The sequence below is a fragment of the Prosopis cineraria genome, unplaced genomic scaffold, assembly GCF_029017545.1.
Source record: "Prosopis cineraria cultivar Desert tree isolate PC_DT_omini unplaced genomic scaffold, ASM2901754v1 PC4, whole genome shotgun sequence".
Classification (NCBI taxonomy): domain Eukaryota; kingdom Viridiplantae; phylum Streptophyta; class Magnoliopsida; order Fabales; family Fabaceae; genus Prosopis; species Prosopis cineraria.
In genome coordinates this window covers 4,705,868-4,729,089 of record NW_026555335.1, presented here as the reverse complement: position 1 = coordinate 4,729,089, position 23,222 = coordinate 4,705,868, and the positions used below count along the sequence as shown (strand labels likewise).

The following is a 23,222-nucleotide window of genomic DNA, read 5'->3' as shown; positions in this document are numbered from 1 at the left end:
ATTCTGAAAAATAACGAAGTGATGAGAAGAACGGCGAAGAACAATTAGTAATAATAACGAAGACAGAAACTCGTTAATATTGCTTAGACGGCATATGATGACACGATTAGGGCTTAAATGCAGTCAGCTAAACGATGTTGACGAAGGACATTGCCGTTAACCTTTATGACACGTATCTAAAATTGCTTCCTTCAAACATCTTAAACAAAGTAAACAGTGTTATCTTTTTGCCTAAAGACAAATAGTGTAAACCATGCAAGTTGAAAACAGTTTCATTTTGACACATTGTCGAGTCGTGATCAGCATAAATACAGTAAACCACACCGAAAATGTGCAGTCATCAAACTCCGAAATTCTAATTTTCTGAGCTTTTGTTTACTTATATCACTCTAAAACCAGTAGTCGGTTTTCAAAGGAAATATTTTTGGGCGTGGGAGATGAAGACGATATTTAGTGGTCGGGCTGCTCCGCCAAAATGGTCGGCGGGCCTTTGTGGTTGTGGGCAAAACCCGAGAATGCACAGAAACGAATATTATAATGCACATATGCTGAATAATGAATGGAATGAATAATGACGACGCAGGTTGTATAACATGCTGTTTGCCATGCATAACGTTCGGCCAAATTGCAGTAAGTAGTGGACGAAGGACGAAGTTGTAAGTATTCGTGTGTGAGAAAATGAAATGAAAGAAGGCTGATAATGACGTGTTTGTGTTGTGAAACATGAATGGAAAAATGAAAGCGTGCGTAGGGCAGGGATAGTGTACGGATTGTTGACATGATGTAGTGCCAGTGGGTGCACTCGTGCATGTACAGAGAGAAGGTGAGAGCAAAGCATGGGTTACCAGATGAGCCATGCTGTGATTGCTGCGTCCGCTTTTGCTGCTGTTGCTGTGCCCTTTGTCAAGAACATGAAGAACTCAACTCAAGGCAAGAGGCCTCGGTCCATCCCGGGGTTGGCCTCCCACCACTCGACTTCCAAAGCCTTTCTCCATCTCCAGATGATCCAAATTTGATCCATATTCCTCTGGTCTGCATGCATGATGCGGGCTAGGAACAATCCAAATCAAGAAACTGAAGTGACAAAATTGAAATGACGAAGAGAAACCCAACACTTTTTATTACTTGCTCGCAAAATAATATGCATTTTTTTTTTTAGGTTATGCATAATGTGATTTATTTATCTAGCTATTTTATTTTTGAAATTTCGCGGATGCAAGGAGACAATTTGGGCGGGTGTCTTATTTCTTTCTCTCTCCCTCCCCCTTTACCTTCTTCCCTGCGTATCTGCTATTTCATTTTGACCTTAATTACTTTGAATAAATATATTTATTACAGGATAATAATTATATTCGAAAATTTCAGTGACAGACATGGCTCGGATTTTATTTGAAATTTCACTCGCGTTTAAATAACTCAATATCCGTTAAATTTATCTGGTATATATAGTCCAACAAAAGAAGAAAGAGTTTTGAACTGTAAGTCAAATTTTGAACAGGCCAAGCTCAAATAACTTTACTTTGTTCTCAAGTCTTTTTTTTTTTTTTTAACCAACCTTGTTCTCTAGTCTTAAACGTAAAGTTATTTGAATGCTGCAAAGAGAAGGGGCATTCACCACCCGGACAAAGCCCATCGAGAATTATTTAAAGAAAAAGTTAAGAGTCAAATTCCCAATCAGATGCATCAAATAATAAACCATTCTCATGCAATCACTCAAAATACTTCTCACATCATATATGCTAATATGCTACAATAAAAAAAAATGTCAAACCGCTTTGAAAACCATTAAACCCAAACCACACTAGGCTTATTTTGCCTTCCTCTTTTATTTAGCGAGTCCTGCTTCCCAGACGACGTTATTGAAGATCTGCGCTTAATTTACATCTGCAACATTGCTAAACTACATCAAGGGATAGGCTTTAGGGAAGAGCATTGGGGGGGGGGGGTGTGTGTGTGTCTGTTGCATCTCCATTAAGAACTTCATATGTTCTCGATCATTTGTTCCAGCTAGAATTTCTCAAAGTCGTCCATCGCAGAATAACTTTTTTTTTTTTGGGGGGGGGTAAGAGATTGCAGGAGAACTGCGTGGTGAAAACTAAGCTGTGTGGTGAAAACTAAAAATCGAAACACAGGCGATCCTAACTACCAATTTGACCAGGAAACTTAAAATGCGAAAGACTTGAGGTATCTGAATAAATATAAATAGGGATTACCAAAAGGCATTTACAAGACCATGCAGCAATAATCTTATCAGTTAAATACGCTCTTTTGCAATTAACCTACAAATGTAAGAAATAAGTCTAGAGTTAGCTAGCCACATTTCATCTGGCTACATTCTTACCACAATTGTGCACGCCGATGGAGACTTAACCACGAAGCTTGTTAACTAGATTAAAATTTAAACACAACCACACACAAAAGCATCATCATCCATTTAGTTCAGCTCCCACTCAAAACATGGATCACACATGCATACATCTCCACGGCTGCATTATGTATATAATCAATCAACGCCCCACACATATGTAGCAATACATTTATTATATTCCATATCGATCGCTCTTCATAAATCAAACAAAACATATGATCCCAAGGCAAGGCGCTAGCTAGCTATTTCTATACAATTACTAGTTCTGTTAACCCTGCTGGAAAAACTCCACAGGGGAAACAACATACCGTAATCCCATGCTTATACTTATCCCGCTTTTATGCTCTTATCGTGTGGATATTGGATACGAGACTTACTCACCACCTTTCTTTTAGCTGTCAACTAACAATTTCGCACATTTATGCATCTCTCCCAATCAGAACTCGCCACGTCATGTTTTCATCCATCTAGAGAGCTGACTTGGATTCACAACGCCCGGGATGTGGGTCCCGTCTGACTTCACTATGCTTGCCATCTCAGCGAAACCATTATTTTCCTTCCTTATCATGCTCGACTGCGCCGAAGCTGAGGAGCTGGAGCCAGCCCAGGGGACAGATTCCGCTCCGCCCGAGTCGAACTTCTGCCCAAACAGAGTACCTCTTGTCAGGAATTCGTGAGCCATGTAGCCGGCTAGAAGCCGATTCGATGACATCGGCTTCACCTCCCCGGCTTCTTTGCATGAGCCGAATAAGCCGTAGTAGTTGGTGTCGCTGCTGGTGGGGCCGATGGGAAGCACACGGCTTCTCTCTCCTTCCGCTTTCTCGTCGCGCCAGGTGGCAAAATCCTACGAGGACAATGACTCGTCATGGAGGATCCAAATCATGCCACGTCAGTGAGCACAAAACGGTCGACACAGTTGCCTCCAGAGGGCAAAACCGTAAGAAGGAATGAATATTCGAGAATTGTTTAATGTGGAGGCGTCATATTCGCCTCATCGTTAAAGGGAGAAACAGAAAAAGAATGGGGCAGGGTCCACGTATGGATCGAAGAAGACGACGCACGAGAATGGGTCGGATATTGAAGGGCCAAAACCTAAGATGTAGAATCCGACCAATAGAAAAACAAATAAAATGGAAGATTGTGAGAAGACGAAGGATTCTGCTACAGGAAAAGAGTGAGCGGTCTGGAAATGGGAGGACGGTGGAGAATACGATGGGATCTGAGAAAGAGGAAGAGCCTATTCAGAATCAGAAGTCTCCGCGGCAAGAAGCGCAGAGTGGAGACGATTAACTTCGGCCGGAAGGAGGGAGGTGAGACATCTAGGAGGCGTGCAGGTGTGTTATATATATAGGATAGATATTTTCAGATATGCCCTTTCTCTTCAACTAAATAACAGAAATGCCATTTTGTGAGATGACGAAACTACCCACGTTCATTATTGATGTGATGAAGCAAATGTCCGTGGCTCAAAACACAAAACTCTCTGCTAGACGCTCTTTAATAACGGTAGCTTTGCCATGATGGCATCGAATCTTCTTACAGAGCAGAAACATGATAATAGCAAATTAGCATCAGCTCTTCGTTCGACTAAAGATCTATGTGGGACTGAATTAGCAAATTTAATTTACAAAAATTGTTGAAAAAAAAACCTAAGTGTTGACTAATACTAAATTTGTTTTATTGTTTTTACTTTTATTATACACATAATAACACAATCAAACTAAAATATTTGTTAATTATATTTTAACATATACAAGGTAATGTTTTGTATCCCCAAAAGTGATAAATTGTAAATAGCAAGTGGATAAAATAATCTGTTTAACTTATTAATATGCAAGCGAAATAAATTCTAAACTAATTTACGTGATAATATAACAAGTTGTTTTGTACTTTTAATTTGTATGGGTATAAAAATTATGAAATAAAATAAATTTTTGTTTATACGTATTTAAGTATAAATAGAGGCAACAAGTATTGGGTCAAACCAAGTTGTTTCTTATTTCTATCCCTAGGTCTCTAAGGCATCCCCCTTGTGGGAAATAAAATATCCTTTTTTTGTTTAAAAATATAAAATATATTTTAAAGAATTTAATATTTAAAAATATAAGATATTTTTAATATTTTAAGATATAATCATTATATTTTTTTAAAGAAGCGCCTATTGAATGGGTTATTTTATTTGTATAGGGTGTTTAATAGGAGTAAATATGAAGTATAGGGTTAATTTAAAGACAAATAATTACTTTATTGATGGATAAAATTTAATTAAAAATATTTTATATTTTTAAACGGGAGAAATATGTTATGTACACTTTTAGTTCAATTGTTATAATTATCTGTACGACATTGTTTATATAATTTTATTTTTACTTTTAAATATTATTATTTATTATATTCAACATGTTTAAAATTTTGGGAGAATGATAATTAAAGGCCTCGTAAAAAAACAATTTTAATTAGAATCTCATCGTAATTAAAATTCTCAAATGCAGTATCCTCGTACGTTTAAACTTTTGACGGTGAAAATCTTTTGGAAAAAAAAAAATTATGATTTGGTATCAACCTTTTTAAAAAGTTCACAGTGGTCGTTCTATTTGAAATCTAATTTATTGGAGTGATGGCGATGATGAATCCGATGTGCTTGTTTCTTGCTTTCTGTTTTCTTTTTTAGGGTAAAACTCTTGCTTTCTTTTTTTGCTCTTCTCATGTTTCCAAACACTTTGTGGTAATTTTTTGTAACAGAGTCGCTTGTTTACAAGGGGAATGTCGATTGGTTAACTTATAAAAAAAAATATTGACATTTTAGTTTTTTTGAATTTAGAGAGGTAAATATTAATGACTTGAGATTATAAACAAAATTATTAAACCCGTAAAAATATTTTAAGCGTGTGTATGTAATTGTATAACACTCTCACGGGAAATCCTTTAATAGAATTAATTCAACATACCATTATGATCTATCTAATAAAAATATAATATTTAAATAACATTAAATATAAATTGATTCAAACATTAATAATAATATAAAAAATTAAAAAAGCATTTTATTATAAAAATAAAATTATTAAAATTAATGATACATAATATTTTATTTGATTGAACTGCTACAATTTTATTTGATGGACCATAAATAATATAGTGCATCAAATTTGCCAAAAAATTTTTCATACTTTCACGATAATAAATGTATAAGCATTTGTGTTGGTCCTAAACATGAGATTCCAATCTAGTTTCACTTCCATATTTATTTATTTTCCTAAATTACCTCTGTTAGTCGTGCACGTCAATGCGTGCAATAATAGGGGTAATTTTCTAAAAATATGATGTTAACATTGATATGCAATAAATTGATAAATTATAATTAAAAATAAAACATGGGGGGAAATTTTTCTTTATATTTGGCTCAAACAAAATATAAGAAAACGATTAAGAACACATTAGCAGTGAAGTTAATAGAATTGAATATGCATAAGCAAAATTAGTTCTATCGGTATCAATTCACAATTCTTATGTAGACTTTTAAAATTATAGATGTTAACGTCATAGGCAAATTAAACTAAAAATTGAGAACTGAACAATAAAATTATAAATGCTAAAAACAAAACGTAATAAGAATACATGAATCCACCCACTGTTGCATCTTTTTTTTACAGAAAATGTAGAACAAACCCACTTCGCACATTTCTTATTATTATTTCATTGATAAAATATAGACATTTTTAATCAACTTCAATTCTAGAGCTCATTGAAATCCAAGCGCCGCTACAATACAATGGATCCCAGAGACAAGGCCCAATAGCCGGCTTCTTGAACCCAACACGTGGCTTGAATCTTTGGGCCCAACGTATTTTGTTTTTTCCCTTCGGCTCACGCCTAAAATTGTCTCTACGTTTGCACCACCGACATTCTCGGTCACATTTAGTCAATATATTAACCAATCACGCACTGACCCTCTGATGGCTATTCACAAGCACTCCGAGGTTAATGGTGCCCTCTCAACGTGTTGTGTCGTTTAACATGAAATTCAAGAATTAGTGCTGCGAGGATTTATAAATTAAACTAAATGATGTTATTACCAAATGACGATACTCACATTTGTTTTACATATAACATCACAAAATGCATATTCATATATAGGCTCATATATAATATGATGTAGAGTTAAAATTAGTCAAATAAGAATCCATGATATCCAATATTGGCAAATGTGGTCTTCTTGATAAACTAGATAGTGATTGATATATGGGTTCAATTACTGGTGCCAAAAAGGAATTAATAATTAGGATAGAAGAATAGAATGATGAGGCAGAATTAAAGAAATATAAACATGTGTGTATATGTCGGGAGACATATACCAGATGGGATATGGTGTGGATGCCAGCTACGTAGAGGAAGAAAATGGAAGGAGATTCCGACAAGCAATAAATTTATCATCTACCAAGCACATGCTTGATGCAAGTCGCCATTTTCGTCTCCAAGCTTTCCATGAATCCTTCACCAGCACTAGGTCCCATCCTCTTTATTCTTTCCTCCACCCCCGGCTTTCCTAGCCTGCGATCCGGCCGGGTTTTACAGTGCAACTATATATATATATATAAATAAGCTAAAAAAATCACTTCAAAAATTATAAAAAATAACACACACATATATATATATTACATTTTTATGTTCAATTTTTGAATTATCTCACGCATGATTAATATTTTATGATTCTCAGTTGCAAACAAATACATAATTTTTTGATTGAACTGTACAATGTACATGATTTGAACAAAGCACAATAATATTTTTGTTAATTAAACCACAAATTTTGAATAAAATATAATATTTGTATCGTTATTTCAAGAATTATATCATGAATTTTATGTTAGGAAAGTTTCAAGTCGAGTAAGGTTTATAAGTGCGATAAACTCCCTCTTATAATATGCTAATTTTTTGAGATGAATTTTTTTTAATTTGTATTTATTATATTGGTACTTTTAGAGTTTTTTTTTTTAAATTTATGCCCATGATAAATTATTCCTGCCAAAACTATACAAGAGCCACCCTCAAACTAAGGAAAAAGAAAAACCTCATGATTTTTAACGCGGCACGGTTGGAAAGTGATTGAATTAAAACACAAATGTAAGACATAACTAATATTGTAACAAGCAGGTATCAGATTGCATGGCGAAGCTGACATGCAAGTTTGAGAGGGAAGAGGTCCCCGAGCAGCTAGCAAGGCATGTGAGGAGCGATGGGGAAGAAGCACAGCATTATTGTGATGTTAGGGTTGTTCAGACTTATTTTTACTTTTACGATGCCGTGTCATATAGATTATTACTTTTACGATGCCGTGCCATATAGATTATCAAGTTACACAGTACAGTGAAAAGCCGGTGCACCAAACTCGTTCTGAATTGTAAGTGCTCATTAAATGTAACGATTGGTTAGTAGTTGAGACTGGTTAAGTAAGCATCGAATTCAAATGCTTATAAAATCCCGCGGGCGTCTTCATGCTTCACAAGGCACAACTGGCCAGTGCTCAAAGACTAGCTAGCTAGTGTTAGGAAGCACAAAATGGGAAGGATAGGTTTGCTGCTGCTGCTGCTGCTGCATCCATGTTTTTGCGACCAACGTGTTCGCAAGAAATGTGGCAAATGTGAGGCGTGACGAAGACGAGAAGTTCCAGACTGTCGGGAAGGAAGGGTCCTTCGGTGGTGGAGTCGGGGGAGGCGGTGGATTTGGGGGTGGGTTCGGTGGCGGTGCCGGAGGGGGTTTTGGAAAGGGAGGAGGCATAGGTGGTGGGATAGGTAAGGGCGGGGGCTTTGGAGGTGGTGCGGGTGGTGGTTTCGGAAAAGGTGGCGGTATAGGAGGTGGTGCCGGTGGTGGTTTTGGGAAGGGTGGCGGTGCTGGTGGTGGTATAGGTAAAGGAGGAGGTTTGGGAGGCGGTCATGGAGGTGGGATTGGAGGAGGAGGAGGCTTAGGAGGTGGTCATGGCGGCGGAATTGGTGGTGGAATAGGTAAGGGAGGGGGTTTAGGAGGTGGTCATGGAGGTGGGATTGGAGGAGGAGGAGGCTTAGGAGGTGGTCATGGCGGCGGAATTGGTGGTGGAATAGGTAAAGGAGGGGGTTTAGGAGGTGGTCATGGTGGTGGGATAGGTGGAGGAGGAGGTCTAGGTGGTGGGCATGGCGGAGGTTTTGGGAAGGGTGGCGGAATTGGTGGTGGAATAGGTAAGGGAGGGGGTTTAGGAGGTGGTCATGGTGGCGGGATAGGTGGAGGAGGAGGTCTAGGTGGTGGGCATGGCGGAGGTTTTGGGAAGGGTGGCGGAATTGGTGGTGGAATAGGTAAGGAGGAGGTTTAGGAGGTGGTCATGGTGGCGGGATAGGAGGAGGAGGAGGTCTCGGAGGTGGGCACGGTGGCGGCATAGGTGGAGGAGGAGGACTAGGAGGCGGGCACGGTGGTGGAATCGGAAAAGGTGGTGGCTTTGGAGGTGGCATTGGAAAAGGCGGAGGTATTGGAGGTGGTGGAGGTTTTGGAAAAGGTGGCGGTGGCGGTGTGGGGGGTGGAGCTGGAGGGGGCGGAGGTGCGGGAGGTGGCATTGGGAATGGTGGTGGTATTGGTGGCGGCGGCGGCTTCGGAAAAGGCGGTGGCCTTGGGGGTGGCATTGGCAAGGGAGGAGGATTTGGAGGTGGCTTTGGAGGGGGTAGTGGTGGCGGCGTCGGAGGGGGCTTTGGTGGTGGATTTGGTGGAGGAGCAGGAGGCGGGGGTGGAGGCGGTGGAGGAGGCGGTGGTGGCGGCGGCATCGGACACCACTGAACTTCGTCACGTTGTATGCAACCAATTAATGAATGGCAAAATCTCTCAAGTAATCAAATATTATGATATGTTAGTAAAAAAAAAAAGAAAGAAATTCAAATGTTATGGTATATTATCACTGTATTACATGTACTTCTATAGTATTATTGCAACTATCGGGGGGAAGTTTCTGGGAGGTCTAGATGAGTGAGAATTAAAATGGCAAAGGAGAGGCAATGGTGTTGATTTTTCTGTACCTGTTAATTCTTAGTGAAGATTATTTACAGTTGTACGTTCTTCTGGAAATGGCCCCTTTTTTGTACAATAACCGGAATGATGTTATTAGTTTTTTATATCCAATCTATCCCTTTTCCCCAACACGTAGCACACACCACGCTCACATACAAAATTTGTCATCTTTTAAATTACGTAGAATTTTGTCGTCAAGAAGTAGGAATATAAAAATGAGTGTGACTTAAACCGATGGTTCTTGACTTATGTTATTAGTAGTTGCTAGTGCCTAGTAGGCGGAACAAAATATAAAGGGAAGAACAAAATAACACAAGACTCAGATGTGTGGAATAGAGGGCGAAGAAGCCATAGGCCTAAAGTTCACGAGATGGTGTTGGAGTGAAGGCCGTCGTAATAATTGAAGCAGATGGAACCCCTCGGATGTGTGGAGTGACTAAATCATAAAAGATGTCATCTTGGTAGCACGAAACTGTTACCAGAGCTTAATATACTTAACTCGCCTAACGTTGCAACGAGAGCGAATAGATTTGCCTATTTAATTGCTCCATCCAAAAATTGAGAATACAGAGTAAATTGATTCAACTCTACCTACTTAATTTCCGTCATTCCAAGCGGCTCCTTTGTCGGTTTCATTTTATTAGCGAAATGCTAGCTAATTACCCAAGTTAAGCACAATAACCACATTACTACAGTACCTTTTTCCCAGCTCAGATAATAATATTACTACAGTATTTCATCCTGCCATTTTTTATATGCATGTTTTAATTTTAAGCCATCTTCAACTACTAGCTAACTTAACAGTGTCACAAGTTTAAAAAGCACAATACCCTATATTAGTAACTATTAACCATCGAACAAAAAGTTGCCCGCACCACACCAAGAAATCAACCCAATATACTGTTGAGAAACTCCACTGTTAAAAAAAAAAGGGAAAAAAAGAGAATGAGAAACTCCATCCAATAAACAGAATAATTTCTCCATCTATCAGACGTAAGTCTCCCCACATTTCTTTTTCCATGTGCCAATGGCACCCTGAAGGTTGAGTACAATAACAAAATAACTCGAATTTGCTAGAGATTTTGTTCAACGTTATGTTTCATGGGAAAAAAAAAGGAAAAAAAAAATGTGTCACAAACATTAGTTCTTTTTTAGCCCACACAATTTCATGCTAGTTCGACAACTGACACGTGACCCTTACAAACATATTGCATTGTAACCACTTCGAATATCAGCATCCAAATGATAGCTACGAAAGAACATTACTCCACCTCTTTCAGCTTATCTACACCCATCTTTCAAATCACATATGGCTCCTTCAACGCTGATTTTCCCGACGCCGGACATACCTAGTTCTATCATTGTATCTTGGTCTATCCTGGTGTCTCTGTGGCTGCGGCTCCACCCTTCTCTGTCTCTCAGGTGATCTCTGCACGATCTCTCCATTCACAAATAATTCAGCTGCATCAAATTAGTTTGAAAGCTCAATTAGTCATGTTTGGAGTCATGGCACAGATTAAGAATAATCAGGGCCTCATCGGGATCAAAGAGAACTATCATCAATGGACCATCTTCACATGTAATATGAATTCGTACTCAAAGAAATATTGTAGCACAGCCCTTTCGATTTTCTAAGTACATAAAATTAATAAACATCACTATTGCCATGGAGGAAAGATGGTATAAAGAATGACTTCTTGTATTGTATCTGCTCCAATGATTCTGACACTATATGGGCTAGTATTGTGACAGAATAAGATCGGAGGGAACTTTCATGTGAGTCCATTAGCATTCAAAGCTAGACATTACCCAGTGAGTTACAAGCTTTGCCAAGATGGACTGCTAACCAAGAGGTAAAGCAAATTATGATCTTACAACATAGCGGATAACTGAGATTAAAATCAAACATCTTAAAGTGCTCTGGCACAACTATGGAAAGAGGAATAGAACAGAACTTGTGTCTGATTGATTGACAGAAGCAATTACATTGTTCAAACTGACCAATTATTTTTTTATAAAAGAAACAGAACATAATTGAACACCAAAATTAGCAAGAAGAAAAAAAATAAAACAGAAATGGCATTATGAGATTGAAGGAGTAATTGCAAGGGGATATTGATGTATCAACTCCAATGATACTGTAACTCCATGTACTGGTGAAGCTACAGAACAGGATAAGAGAGAAATTCTATGTGAGTCCATTAGCATTCAAAACTAGTCAATACCCAAAGAGAGTTATTAGCTTTGCCAAGATGGACTGCTGATATTAGGAGAAAAGGAAAAGAACAGAACCTACACACTGTCATTTGTTAACTAGGTTAATCAAGCAAAATTAGAGGTGTACCACATTTCAGCTGCAGTAATTCATATTGCTCTGTAAGAGTACTACTACAAACTTTAGAACAAGCTACTGATTGGTTAAGAATCATCTCGTGTCATCTTCCTAAAAACAATTGGGCATAAGCCACAGAATATGGCAAACCATACATTTCAGGCAGATGAATTCCGATGAGTACGAATAAGCAGAAATATAACACACAGCACTGAAGAGGAGAAATAACAAAAACGTTAAAGTGTTTCATCTCCACTGATCTGCATCTCCACAAAGCATATAAAGCACAGAACAGTTAGGAGAGACATTTGATTTAAGTCCATATATTAAACGCTAAATTGCACGAAAGACAATTTAACATTATCGCGATGGACTGGTACACTTTTAAGAGAAAAACAAATAAGAAACCTGAACTAAATTGAGCAAAGAAGACGCAATAACCAACATCGAAGCTCAAGCAACACTGGAAAGCTTCCGATACTTACCACCGTAATCCTTATTTTCTGGGTCAACGTATGAATCAGGGAGGACAAACAGTACGCCGGGCAACCCTATTGACCGAAAATAACAATGATACATACAAACGTGAGAAAAGGGAAAACTGAGGTCCTGATCATGCACAGAAAGACAACTATTAAAGAAAATCTGCAACAAACCTTCTAGCTTATTAGATGTCTCCTCGTCAATTTCACACCCAAACCCGAAGTACCTCTCACAAGAAACATTATAAATCTTCTTCTTGGCTTCCTCTTCGCTGAAAAGTGAGGAGAATCGAAAGACGGGTACAGTGAATAACAGCTCAAACATTTCTTAAAATCAAGTCAGAAGGGAAACTGTCAGTTTCCCGAGCAACGCGGCAACCAAAGACATTATACCTTCCAACAACCTTAGCAAGAGTTTGTATATAACAATCAATCATCTGCTGTTTGGTAGCACCCTCGCCGCCGGGCTTGTCCATGACAATGAGCCAGTGCTCATAGTCACAGCCGGGAAATAGAGGGGCCATCTCTGTGGGCGGTCGGTCACTGAAGTTGGAGCCCGAGTTGAGAGGTGAGTAGGCGGAGTTGCCAGACCGGTTGACGCGGCATCGGACGGCGGTGAAACGAGTGACGGTGGGAACCGGAGCAAGCGAACGCAAGGCTTGAGAAAGAGGATTGAGAGATCTGCGAGCGAGGAAGGTAGTTGGGATAGGAGGGGATTGGGTGATGGACATGGAAGTGGTGGAGAGAACGCGTCTGGGAAGGAAGATGGACAGGCGAGCATAGGAAGAGAAAGGAGCTCGGGCTAGGGTAACAGCCATTTCCAAAGGTAGAGGATGATCCGGAGATAGGGTTTTGCAAGGATTTTATCTTCGAGCCTGAGAGCAAGATTTTATGGGTTGGGCTTTTGACTGGTCTGAGATTCAAGACATGAAGAGCGTAGGCCCATAAGCTATTCTCTTTCGTTGGTTTATTTTCCGTCATTGTTTTTACCCAATACCAAATTGAAAAAAAAAAAAAAGAAAAATCCCATTCCAATGCACTTCAATTGCAACTCTCCATCGTCCAAATGCATGCTTGGTTTGTTTTCAGAGTGTTAGTTGATTTATCATTTTTATCTCATATTATTTTAAAAAAAAATTCACTTAAAGACTTTAGAAAAAATTTATATCAATCAAGAATTATTTATTATTAAAATTTAAATAATATTTATCGATTTAAATTAATCTTTTATCAACAAGTATCTATTTAAATTTTAATAATAACATATTTTAAATTAATAATAATTTTTTTAAATTTTTTATTTAAATTTTAATAATAATTAATTATTAATTGATATAAATTTTTTTGAACAGTCCCTTATATTTTTTCATAACTTTTTTGTTTAAGTAAACTCAGACACACAGACATGTTATGATGTAATGATGACGACTGTTAGATTTTTCATGTGTCTGTTTTTTTTTTTTAACCTGAATAGATTTTTCATGTTTTTTTTTGTTTTTTTATAATTAACAGATTTTTCATGTTTAAGACTTTATTTTTGAGCCCTTGTTCATAATTTGGCCATTACCATTTCCCAGCCTCATATCCTTACAATGCAAGTCAATATCTCATTGAAGTTCTCGTGAAAAAAAAAAAATCAAAAGTTATCAAGTATATTTATACAAAATGTACGGTTTAAAAAGTTTGCATGAATGAGTTTTTTTTAAATATAATTTTATATCTTTATATTTTGCTCGCGCTTTATTATAAGTTCGTACATTTTTTTTATATTCTAAATCCTACACTTTTATTTTTAGTGTTTTAAATTTTTTTTTAAAATTTTTATACTTTATTCATGGATAGAACCATAATATCAAAAAATAAAAATATAATGATTATAATGTTAAAAAAAAGTATAGGTACCTGTAATAACTAACTAATATAGGATTAAAAGTTATATTTTTTTTAAATATAAATACTGAAAAAAACATAATATAAAAGGAACGTAACTCTAAAATGCAATTCACATGCGAGCCATTATCCCAGTGGATATCAACCTAATCACAGCTAGCTCTCTCACTTCCGTTCCCGTCTTTCGCTTCCTGTCCCACGTTGCAGCTCCATCTCTCTCGCGGTACGTTTTCTTCTTTGCATTCTCCAATCCATGTTACTCTCTAAAGTCTAAACCACTTAAATCTTTCAAATGCCTCTCTCGATGCTATGATGCTTTGTTTATGCGACGGGTCTCAAAAACAGTGGGATGATTTGACGCTCTGTGTGTTCCACGATTTCTTCGTCTTCCCAAGACGATGCATGAGATGGGAATGCGATTATTCTTCTCTACCAGACTGCCAGGAGCTGTTTGAGGATATAATTTTGTCGTTAATGCTCCCAACGCTAAACGCTAAACAGAAAAGCAGGTTCCATCAGTCTGGGGAAGAAGTACGTTCACACAACGGGAAACCGAGATTTACCAAACCCACCCCCCCCCCCCAAAAAAAAAAAAAAAAATTACATCAAGCATCCATGAACACATACTTTTGCCAAGACCAAACAAAGGGCACTTGAAACCCGTTGGCAAACACATCCTACGACCCTCGTTTTCTTCACGCAGTCGCAAGCCCACTGTATATTTATTCTGTCTTCCTAAACCCTTTACATTCCTAAATTGCCGGCGTTGTCCGCTCCGCTAGCACTGTTGAAGCGAGAGCAATGGCAACGGAGAAGACTTGGAAGAAGCAAATCAATCTGTTCTACTGCCTCGAATGTGAAGACCTTGCTCGCAAGGTTGCTGCAGAATCTGATCATATCACTCTTCAGAATATCAGTTGGAGGTTTCTCACTTCTCTTTCTCTGCCTTTTTTTCTTGTGACCTCCAGTGACTTGTATACAATTCCTCTTCCTCTTGAAAAGCTTATATTTTGTTCTCCCTTCTCAATCTGGGCACCCCTATGTAATGCGCCAGTTTTGGTGTTTCTGTTAATGTTATGGGGTTATTGTTTCATTTGTTTGTTTCTCCTAAATGTTTCCAAAGTGAAGACTGTGTAGCAGCCTTGACAAATGATTTTGCCTTTGATCATGAGGTGAAATTTAAGCTACTGGAGGTGGTTAAGCAAACTCATAACTGCTCTTTCAACCAATTTTAAGGCTTAACAATAATACCAACACCAATACCTCAGCCTTTTTGGTCTGATAATGTCATGGGCTCAATCTTAAGGTGTGGGAGCCCCCAACCCACGTTCTAAAACTAACCCTCCATATATATTGGGGTGGTTTTTTTTTTTTTTGTGAATTTTTATTAGTACTAGTTGAAAAACTTCTGCATGAATAAACTTTTGTTTATTTGTGAATCTGGGTTTCACTAGCTACCAGGCTACGGTATCTCTTCATATAGGCTCGGGATTAACATGAAACATGGTGGTGTTAGATGAAAACATTGTGAATATTGTGTAATATATATTGATGTGGAGGACTGCCTTAGGTTCTCTTACGATTACTGGGGAAAAATATTGCTATGGTCAGTCTGGCTGTCCACTAATGTTTTAATGCTTTGTGTTGGCCTAATTTGCATTGAAATTTTATTTTGTGATATTTTTTAGTTATATGAATTAGTGAAGTTATGCAATTCATGCGTCCTATTTTATTGTACTTGATTTGATTTGATTTCTTATTATTTTATCATTTCTAATTGTATAAATTATTTAATTTATGTTCCTTTCTTAATTTTATTCGCTTTGTTTTCCATAAAGGTCCTTTCACATACTTGACTACTTGTGGGTCTGGTCTTTTAAAGCAAATGTGCAATTTCATCAAACTATAACAAGAAGTTATTTTATGAACATAGTTCTGTCATTGAAAACATATATGGAATGATGATTCTGTTTCCTTTTTGAATCTTGACCAGGTCTTTTGCTGATGGATTTCCAAATATTTACATACATAATGCAGAAGAGCTCCGAGGTCAACATGTTGCTTTTCTTGCATCTTTCAGCACTCCAGCACTTGTTTTTGAACAACTGTCTGTCATATATGCACTCCCGCGTCTATTTGTTGCCTCCTTCACTTTAGTGTTACCTTTCTTTCCAACTGGGTCCTTTGAACGCATGGAAGAAGAAGGAGATGTAGCAACTGCATTCACCCTTGCCAGGATGCTCTCTGATATTCCTGTATCAAGAGGTGGCCCAACTAGTTTAGTCATATATGATATACATGCTTTGCAGGTTTGTATACTTAATGCATAAAATGGAAGTAGTATGCTTGGAGTTTTAGTTTTATTTGAGATCCTTGTGGATTGTGGTTGTTTTTAGTGGTGTTGTTAGTGGCTAATCATTTGTACGATTGCTTCACTTTTGTATGATGTATGTTATGCTTTAATTCTGGCTCTTTTAATTTTTCCTTATATTCTAGATGTATCTTAAACACTTTATTTTTTACTTTTTCTTTCATTGCTTTCACTAAAAAATAAAAACTATGTTAGCATTTTCCACTGTATCATTATGCTGTAGTTGTGCAAATCATGCAGGAGAGGTTTTACTTTGGAGATGAGGTTTTGCCTTTGTTTGAAACTGGAATTCCATTGTTAAAGCAACGCCTGCGCCAGCTTCCTGATGCTGATAATGTGAGTACTATACTATACTTTACACATGTTTTATCTTTAATGTTGGAATGTTGGAGGAAATGATTACATTATGTTAATGGCACCTTGCAGTGTCGGTTGCCTTAATTTTTTATATCCTAAATTCCCAATTGTTGGTTTCTTCAGATAGTTATTGCATTTCCAGATGATGGTGCTTGGAAGCGATTCCACAAGCAGTTTGAGAATTTTCCTGTGGTTAGTCTCCTAGAACTATAAGTATCTCATTTTACTCTGTAAGTAATTCTTTCATTGTCCTTCTAATACTTTGAAGTGGCAGTTGGTTTGTACAAAAGTTCGTGAAGGTGACAAGAGGATAGTTCGACTAAAAGAAGGGAACCCTATTGGACGTCATGTAGTCATTGTTGATGATTTGGTCCAGTCTGGAGGTACTCTTATTGAGTGTCAGGTCAGTGATTCAATCTATAAAGTTGTTGATTTTTGAAGGAATATTGTGCTTATGCAGCTTCTCATTCTTGCCATGGTTGGGGATAATTGAATGGGGTTTCCATCCTTGCAAATCTTTCTCTATCCACATCCCTATCTATGTACTTTTAAAGTGAACAAGAATACTTTTTTAAACATTTCCTGTGTATCAGATGCATTCTTAATGAACATGCATCAATATAAATATTCTTGCCAGCACATATTACTTTTAGATGTTATATTAATTTTCTGGATCAGCATTATAAGATCCATACAAGCACTAGGTCCTTAATGAGTGGAAAACAATTGTTGTATGATGGTCTGTTGTCATTAAACAAAATAAAACAAGAGATGACCATTGCTTTAGATCTTTTGGCTTACATATGCTAAAGACTAATGACAGCACAACTAGCAGAATAAAACATGGGAAACAGCAAACCAGAAGTAAGAGAAAAGGAACTTAGTAAAGACAAACTACTAGGCCCTCAGTCTTCTCCAGGAATTCCTCAAGCCTTCCCTTTTCCCCCAATCCATATTTAACCCCAAAACAGCCTATAACTGAATTCCATTAGCCTCCCCTGTCTTTGCACCATGTGCCCACATCACCCTCAAGGTTAGTTTCACAACCTTTTTGTCAAGGTTAGTTATACAATCTTCCAGGCAGTATACCTTTATTCTGTACTCACAGTTTCGAAAGACGCCTTACCCGTGCCCCTGACATTCCTAATGGAAACTAGTTACCTAAGCACCTAGCATAGATTATAACTTGTAGTCCCAAAGTGTTATATCTTATGGGGTTTGAATAGTTTCTCTAGAGAATTGACACACATTTCTTGTGCCCACACTGTTGGAGACTCACAGAATCAATAGGATTTGACATGCCTTGGCTTGATTGTGGAATCTATACTCTTGATTGTAGTTCATGGTTACTTGTTTAGGCCACACAAAAAGATCAAATAGAGCAATGGCTCTAACCCACTGCAAGTAAGAAATCCCGGAGGTTCTGAGGCTATAGAAGGTTATACTTGTGGGTAACATAGGAGAATTTTTCAAAAGTTTTCCTGATCAAATTAAATGTATTTCTGTGCCAGTTGGTGAGCTTTTAACTTGTTGATAAATAATCTGGGTTGGCATACCTAAGAACTACCTACAAATTTTCCTAAAGGAATATGCACACGTTTTTGGGTCCCAAACTTAACTACATTAAGTTGCTCTTAGTCTACCAATAAAACCATATGAATGCACAATTGTATACGCCTAACAAACAAGTACAACAGATTTTGGGTGGAAGTTGAGTGATTGAGTTTTGCGAATTGGAAGGTATAAGGTCTGGAGGCAGAGGAATGGGGAGCATTAGAAAGAAGAAAAAAGGCTGTGGATGATGATTGTGACCTTGGTGACATAGGTTGTTAGGATTTTTAGGTTTTATGATTTATGGAAATTGCAGTATATTTGAAAATTCATTGTGGTAACATTGAAAGAGAATTGGCAAGCTTGCATGATGTTCCAGCATCCTCCTGCATCAACCACCTTATTGAATTTCTAGAATACTTCGTAACACTTAACTGTAACACAACTTTTCACCAGGGGAAATTAGATCCATTGCTAGAGCAATGAGATTGAGTATCTCTCTAGCTCTCCTGTTCATTTTTACCTAATGGTGACTGGCAAGTGGCAAATGATTTTGGATCAGAAGTTTTATTTCCCTTTCTATTTACAGTTTCTCATGTTGAGGTGATATTCACTGGATGAATTTTTTTGGTAAGAGTTTATGGATGTTACGTTTGCAATTCAAATGAGCTGCAACTTAAAATGTGCGTGAGAACTGTATTATCAATGCAATCATTTGCATCTAGTTGCAGCTTAACATTTTTGTCTTTCTCCTATTGGATTTCTCTAGAAAGTCTTGGCAGCTCATGGTGCAGCGAAGGTGAGCGCCTATGTCACCCACGGCGTGTTTCCTAAACAATCATGGGAGCGTTTCACTCATAAAAATGGTGAGTTTCTGCTTAATTTGCAAATACTGGATTACTATATTTTTACATCTCTGATTATACCGGTTAAATTTAATTCGCAGAAGGCTCGAAGAATGCATTTACATACTTCTGGATCACTGATTCTTGCCCTGTCACTGTGAAAGCTATAGCAAATAATGCTCCATTTGAAGTGTTAAGTCTGGCAGGGTCCATTGCAAATGCCCTACAAATTTGAATACCAAGAAAGAAAAATCATGATTGAATAATATTTTGAAGCTTTGCGGAGAAAGTGATTGCTGGCAAATTACAGCATCCATTTACTTCTCTGCATTATCATCTAAACTTTGTACAAGGAAATTCATGAAGCTGACTTCATATTATCTGAACTCTTCTGATTTTAGGAAAGGACCAATATTTAGATGCGTTATCGAGCCCTAGGGATTGTTGTAATCAAAGGGCATGAAAGCTCCCTGCATAATTTGTGTCACATGAACTTAGGAGAAGCTTCTAATGAGATACGATGCCGATAATTGGAGTGATCTTTGTCTGCCGCATCTCCAAGTAGAAAGACTGTTATTTTATTTTTATTTACCATTATTTATTTGGGTGGGAAAGGCAAGCTGCAAAACTTGAAAATATTGCAAGTGACTAATCAGAGGCCCTGGAATTTACCATTATTTATAAGTTTTAACCCACTCCAACTGTATGGGAATCTGTTATGGAAATTCTCTACTAGTTTGGTGCCTTCTCACCGATCAGATTTTCAAATCAATCTTAAGTAAATAGCTACTCTGGAAACGAGGACAAATTTAGAGTTAGGTAAACGACTTTTGCGTCTCTATCCTTACAGTAAGGCACATTACTTTTTAAGAAAAGCCTGGATCAATAAGAATGTTCATATCAAAGGGAAGACTTGACAACCTCTAGAGCCAATATAAAAGTTTTCATCCTTTTATATGAGCTCATGTCTACAACCTTCTCCGCATATCTTCAACCAAGAATTCCAATGGGGGAAAAAATGCAGCACCAGAAGTTGATGATTTTCGTTCAATCTCCATGCAAATTCTAGTCAATACCATAGAACTTCTATGCAATATTTGTGCAATCTCTGTACAAACGTACGGAGTTAAGTTCAATCTCTGTTCAATCTCCATGACCCTAGAAGTTTGTTTTGCTGTTTCAATGATGCTCACCCACCCGCAATAAAAATGAGCAATTAAGTTGATTATGATCCTACTTAAAAATAAGGAGAATCATATTTAAGGACCTAACGAAAGAGTTATTTATAGACAAAAAACTAATGCAAAATATATTATGGTTAAGATAGGAATATATGTTTGTTTTTTCTGGAATGGACTTGTCATTGGTACTTGTCTGTGATTAACTTCCTTTCCAAATTTTTGGATGTAATTCTCCCTAAAAAATATGGCAATTGCTATTTCCAGTATAACTCTGACCCAACAAATTCAATTTTATTGATAATGGACTCTGCAACATGACAAGCCATAGACTCCATGGATCAGGTTTCTATGCTTTGCACTATATCCATCTATAGGCAATATAAAGATGTTGAGAATTGATATTCTACGGCCCCCCCTACAGAAAACTTTTTTACCGTTTTGGTTGAGTTTGGTATTTAATTAGCACAGTCAATCAATATCTCTAGCAAGAAGAGAACTCGTATGTTTGTATGGCCGAGGGGCAATTGTGAAGAATCCGAAGCTTGCTTGCCATAAAACATTCACTGTATTATGAGGTTCCATGCCAATAATTGGAATTAACATTAAAAATAAAGTTTTTTTTTTGTTTTTTCAAGATATCTACATAGTCGGCAATTATAAGATTAATCTCTTAAAGAATTGAAGCGTCATTTGAGGAATTGTCATTTTCTAAGTAATTGAAAGAATTACAAAGACAAACAAAAGGGGATGAGAGCTCGCAAGAATAATGATCTTGCTTTGGAACCTTTAATTATTTATATTTGTTGATATTGCCTATATATAGCCATGAAATATATCTCAAAATGGACCGAGATGGAAAAAGCTTTCTAAATCATGCATACTCCTTCATTTCTTTTTATAAGAGATAAATGAAAGCATTTTTAGTACTTAAATATAAAAAAATATTGGACAATTGTCTGGTAATTTTATTACATTATTTAGAAATATTAAGTTAGGGTTATTAATAAGTCACTATGCTCAAATATTAAGTATGAATATTTTTTAAAAAAAAATTAATGACATATTTAAGAAGCTTAACTAATTGTAACTAATGCTTCATTTGGTATGCTGGAAATGGAGACATGAAAATGAAAATGAAATTGCAATTCACATTTGCATGAAATGGATTTTCATGTGGAAATGAAATTCATCAAAATAGGTTGAATTGGATTCCATGATAAGACCCATGGAAATGAGATGAGTTCCATGAAAGTGAATTTTTTTAGACAAAAATAACTCCAGGTATGAAATTATTTGACATATTTGCCCCTTCATCAATCATTGAAGTAAATCAAAAGTTTTTTTAGTAAATATGCATATATTAAATAAAAAATATATCATAATTAAAAAAATTGGCAGGGGTATTTTAGTAAATTAATTATATAGATGCATATATTAAATAAAAATATATATCATAATTTAAAAAAATAGATAGGGTATTTTAGTAAATTGATTATATAAGTGCATATATTAAATAAAAATATATCATAATTAAAAAAATTGACAGGGTATTTTAGTATATTGATTATATAAATGCATATATTAAATAAAAAGTATATCATAATTCCATGTACATACTAAACATACTTTTAAAACTTACTTCCACCTTCATTTTCATTTCCATATCCATATCCATTTTCATTTCCATTTCCATCAAAAACATTTTCAGGATACCAAACGAGGCATAAAGTTTTTTGGATTTCATGATTGAATTATTTGTCTCTAGAAAACGGAGGCAGTATGATGGTACAAATTAGAAAGCTAAATGTCATGTTTAAACAAGAAAGAGATGACAGTTTACAATAATAAGTTTGAAAAGTAGAGACTGATTGGAATACAATGTAGCTAACTAGCAAGGCGTTAGCTGCTGATTTGGTTTGAGGTGATTGTTTCCAATTTTTCCTGTTTGGCTCATGCTCACTGTTTTGGTTTTGATGCAAAGCTTTGTCATTTTCTCTTTCTTATCTTCCTCACTTTGTCTCTTCATCAATATAATACTCATTTTAATATTAGAAAAAATTAATCACCTAGTCTTTATAGTTTTCTAAAGTTTTTAATCAGGTTTTTATAGTTTTTTTTTCTTTTTATTAAGTCCTTTAAGTTTACACTGGTATTTCAGTTAGTTCTTCTTATTTAAAATTGTTAATAAGTGCTAATAGTGTTAAAAATTTTGTTAAATAACCACAATGTGGCAGTCCAATGGGCATTTTTTTTTTACAAGTGGCATAAGATGAAAAATATATGCCACATATGAAAAGTAATTTTTCAAAGAAAATTGCCCTGGCTTACAGCTATCTCTATTTTGGTTTGCCTTTATTTCACTAGGGTTGGGGCATGCAGAGCTCTAAAGAGAGGAGGAGAAGGGAGATGGTTTGGCAGAGTTGTAAAGGGAGACACTGACTTCACTAGGGTAGGTTCACAAAGCAGAGGAGAAAGGAGGTTTGGCAAAGCTGCAGAGGGAGACACCAAGTTCACCAAGGTTCAAATACACAAAGAAGAGAGGAGGAGAAGGGAAGATGGTTTGGTAGAGATGCTGCCATGGATTAATCAGTTAATAATAAGAGCTCTTGTGGTAAGCCTTTTGTTGAGCATACCATTTAGTTTCACAGTAATGAAATTAAATCTCACTACTAGGATTATACCTTCCCTCAACATCTTTGCCAAACTTATGGGTTTCTTTTTTGTCAAAACTTAGATCAAGTTCTTGGATAAATCTAGCATGTTGAGGCAGCCATTTACGAGACAGGAGAACGTCGTCATTCAAACTTTGTGTTGTCACT

At 36.7% G+C, this 23,222-nt stretch overlaps 4 protein-coding genes across 6 annotated transcripts; 2 read left to right on the top strand and 2 right to left on the bottom strand.

Moving 5' to 3' along the window:
* Nucleotides 1-2,411: 2,411 nt before the first annotated feature.
* On the bottom strand, nucleotides 2,412-3,668 carry LOC129309609 (uncharacterized). Its single transcript, XM_054951243.1, has one exon. It carries the CDS (start codon nucleotides 3,078-3,080, stop codon nucleotides 2,820-2,822), a length of 261 nt encoding a protein of 86 aa, XP_054807218.1. The 5' UTR covers nucleotides 3,081-3,668; the 3' UTR covers nucleotides 2,412-2,819.
* Nucleotides 3,669-7,534: 3,866 nt separating this feature from the next.
* Nucleotides 7,535-9,498, top strand: LOC129308385 (glycine-rich cell wall structural protein). The gene is given in 3 exon segments (XM_054949494.1): nucleotides 7,535-7,639; nucleotides 7,941-8,694; nucleotides 8,697-9,498. Coding segments are annotated over 3 exon segments (1,329 nt in total). The 3' UTR covers nucleotides 9,167-9,498.
* An 859-nt stretch (nucleotides 9,499-10,357) lies between these two features.
* LOC129309297 (multiple organellar RNA editing factor 2, chloroplastic-like) lies at nucleotides 10,358-13,050 on the bottom strand. Its single transcript, XM_054950813.1, has 4 exons — nucleotides 12,602-13,050; nucleotides 12,383-12,480; nucleotides 12,212-12,277; nucleotides 10,358-10,855 (listed from the first exon to the last, which is right to left on the bottom strand). The coding sequence occupies exons 1-4, from the start codon at nucleotides 13,024-13,026 to the stop codon at nucleotides 10,713-10,715; spliced, it is 732 nt and encodes a 243-aa protein (XP_054806788.1). The 5' UTR covers nucleotides 13,027-13,050; the 3' UTR covers nucleotides 10,358-10,712.
* Nucleotides 13,051-14,236: 1,186 nt separating this feature from the next.
* On the top strand, nucleotides 14,237-19,761 carry LOC129309758 (ribose-phosphate pyrophosphokinase 4). 3 transcript variants are annotated; one of them, XM_054951464.1, is made up of 8 exons: nucleotides 14,237-14,321; nucleotides 14,444-15,021; nucleotides 16,092-16,407; nucleotides 16,710-16,805; nucleotides 16,950-17,018; nucleotides 17,101-17,229; nucleotides 19,147-19,243; nucleotides 19,324-19,761. In XM_054951464.1, exons 2-8 carry the CDS (start codon nucleotides 14,900-14,902, stop codon nucleotides 19,455-19,457), a joined length of 963 nt encoding a protein of 320 aa, XP_054807439.1. In that variant the 5' UTR covers nucleotides 14,237-14,321; nucleotides 14,444-14,899; the 3' UTR covers nucleotides 19,458-19,761. The 3 variants fall into 3 exon arrangements, with proteins under 3 accessions (XP_054807439.1, XP_054807440.1, XP_054807438.1); XM_054951465.1 differs by having other exon boundaries at nucleotides 14,251-15,021; nucleotides 19,327-19,761; XM_054951463.1 differs by having other exon boundaries at nucleotides 14,255-15,021.
* The last annotated feature ends 3,461 nt before the right edge of the window (nucleotides 19,762-23,222 follow it).

Excerpts from the sequence above, each read along its gene's own strand:
- LOC129309609 (XM_054951243.1), bottom strand. The coding sequence starts at position 3,080 with ATGTCATCGAATCGGCTTCTAGCCGGCTACATGGCTCACGAATTCCTG.
- LOC129309297 (XM_054950813.1), bottom strand. The coding sequence starts at position 13,026 with ATGGCTGTTACCCTAGCCCGAGCTCCTTTCTCTTCCTATGCTCGCCTG. Across the intron at positions 12,278-12,382 it reads GACATCTAATAAGCTAGAAG|GGTTGCCCGGCGTACTGTTT; the intron begins GTTTGTTGCAGA and ends TTCGGTCAATAG. Across the intron at positions 10,856-12,211 it reads AGAAAATAAGGATTACGGTG|CTGAATTATTTGTGAATGGA; the intron begins GTAAGTATCGGA and ends AATTTGATGCAG.
- LOC129309758 (XM_054951464.1), top strand. The coding sequence starts at position 14,900 with ATGGCAACGGAGAAGACTTGGAAGAAGCAAATCAATCTGTTCTACTGC. Across the intron at positions 15,022-16,091 it reads CTTCAGAATATCAGTTGGAG|GTCTTTTGCTGATGGATTTC; the intron begins GTTTCTCACTTC and ends AATCTTGACCAG. Across the intron at positions 16,806-16,949 it reads AGCTTCCTGATGCTGATAAT|ATAGTTATTGCATTTCCAGA; the intron begins GTGAGTACTATA and ends TGGTTTCTTCAG.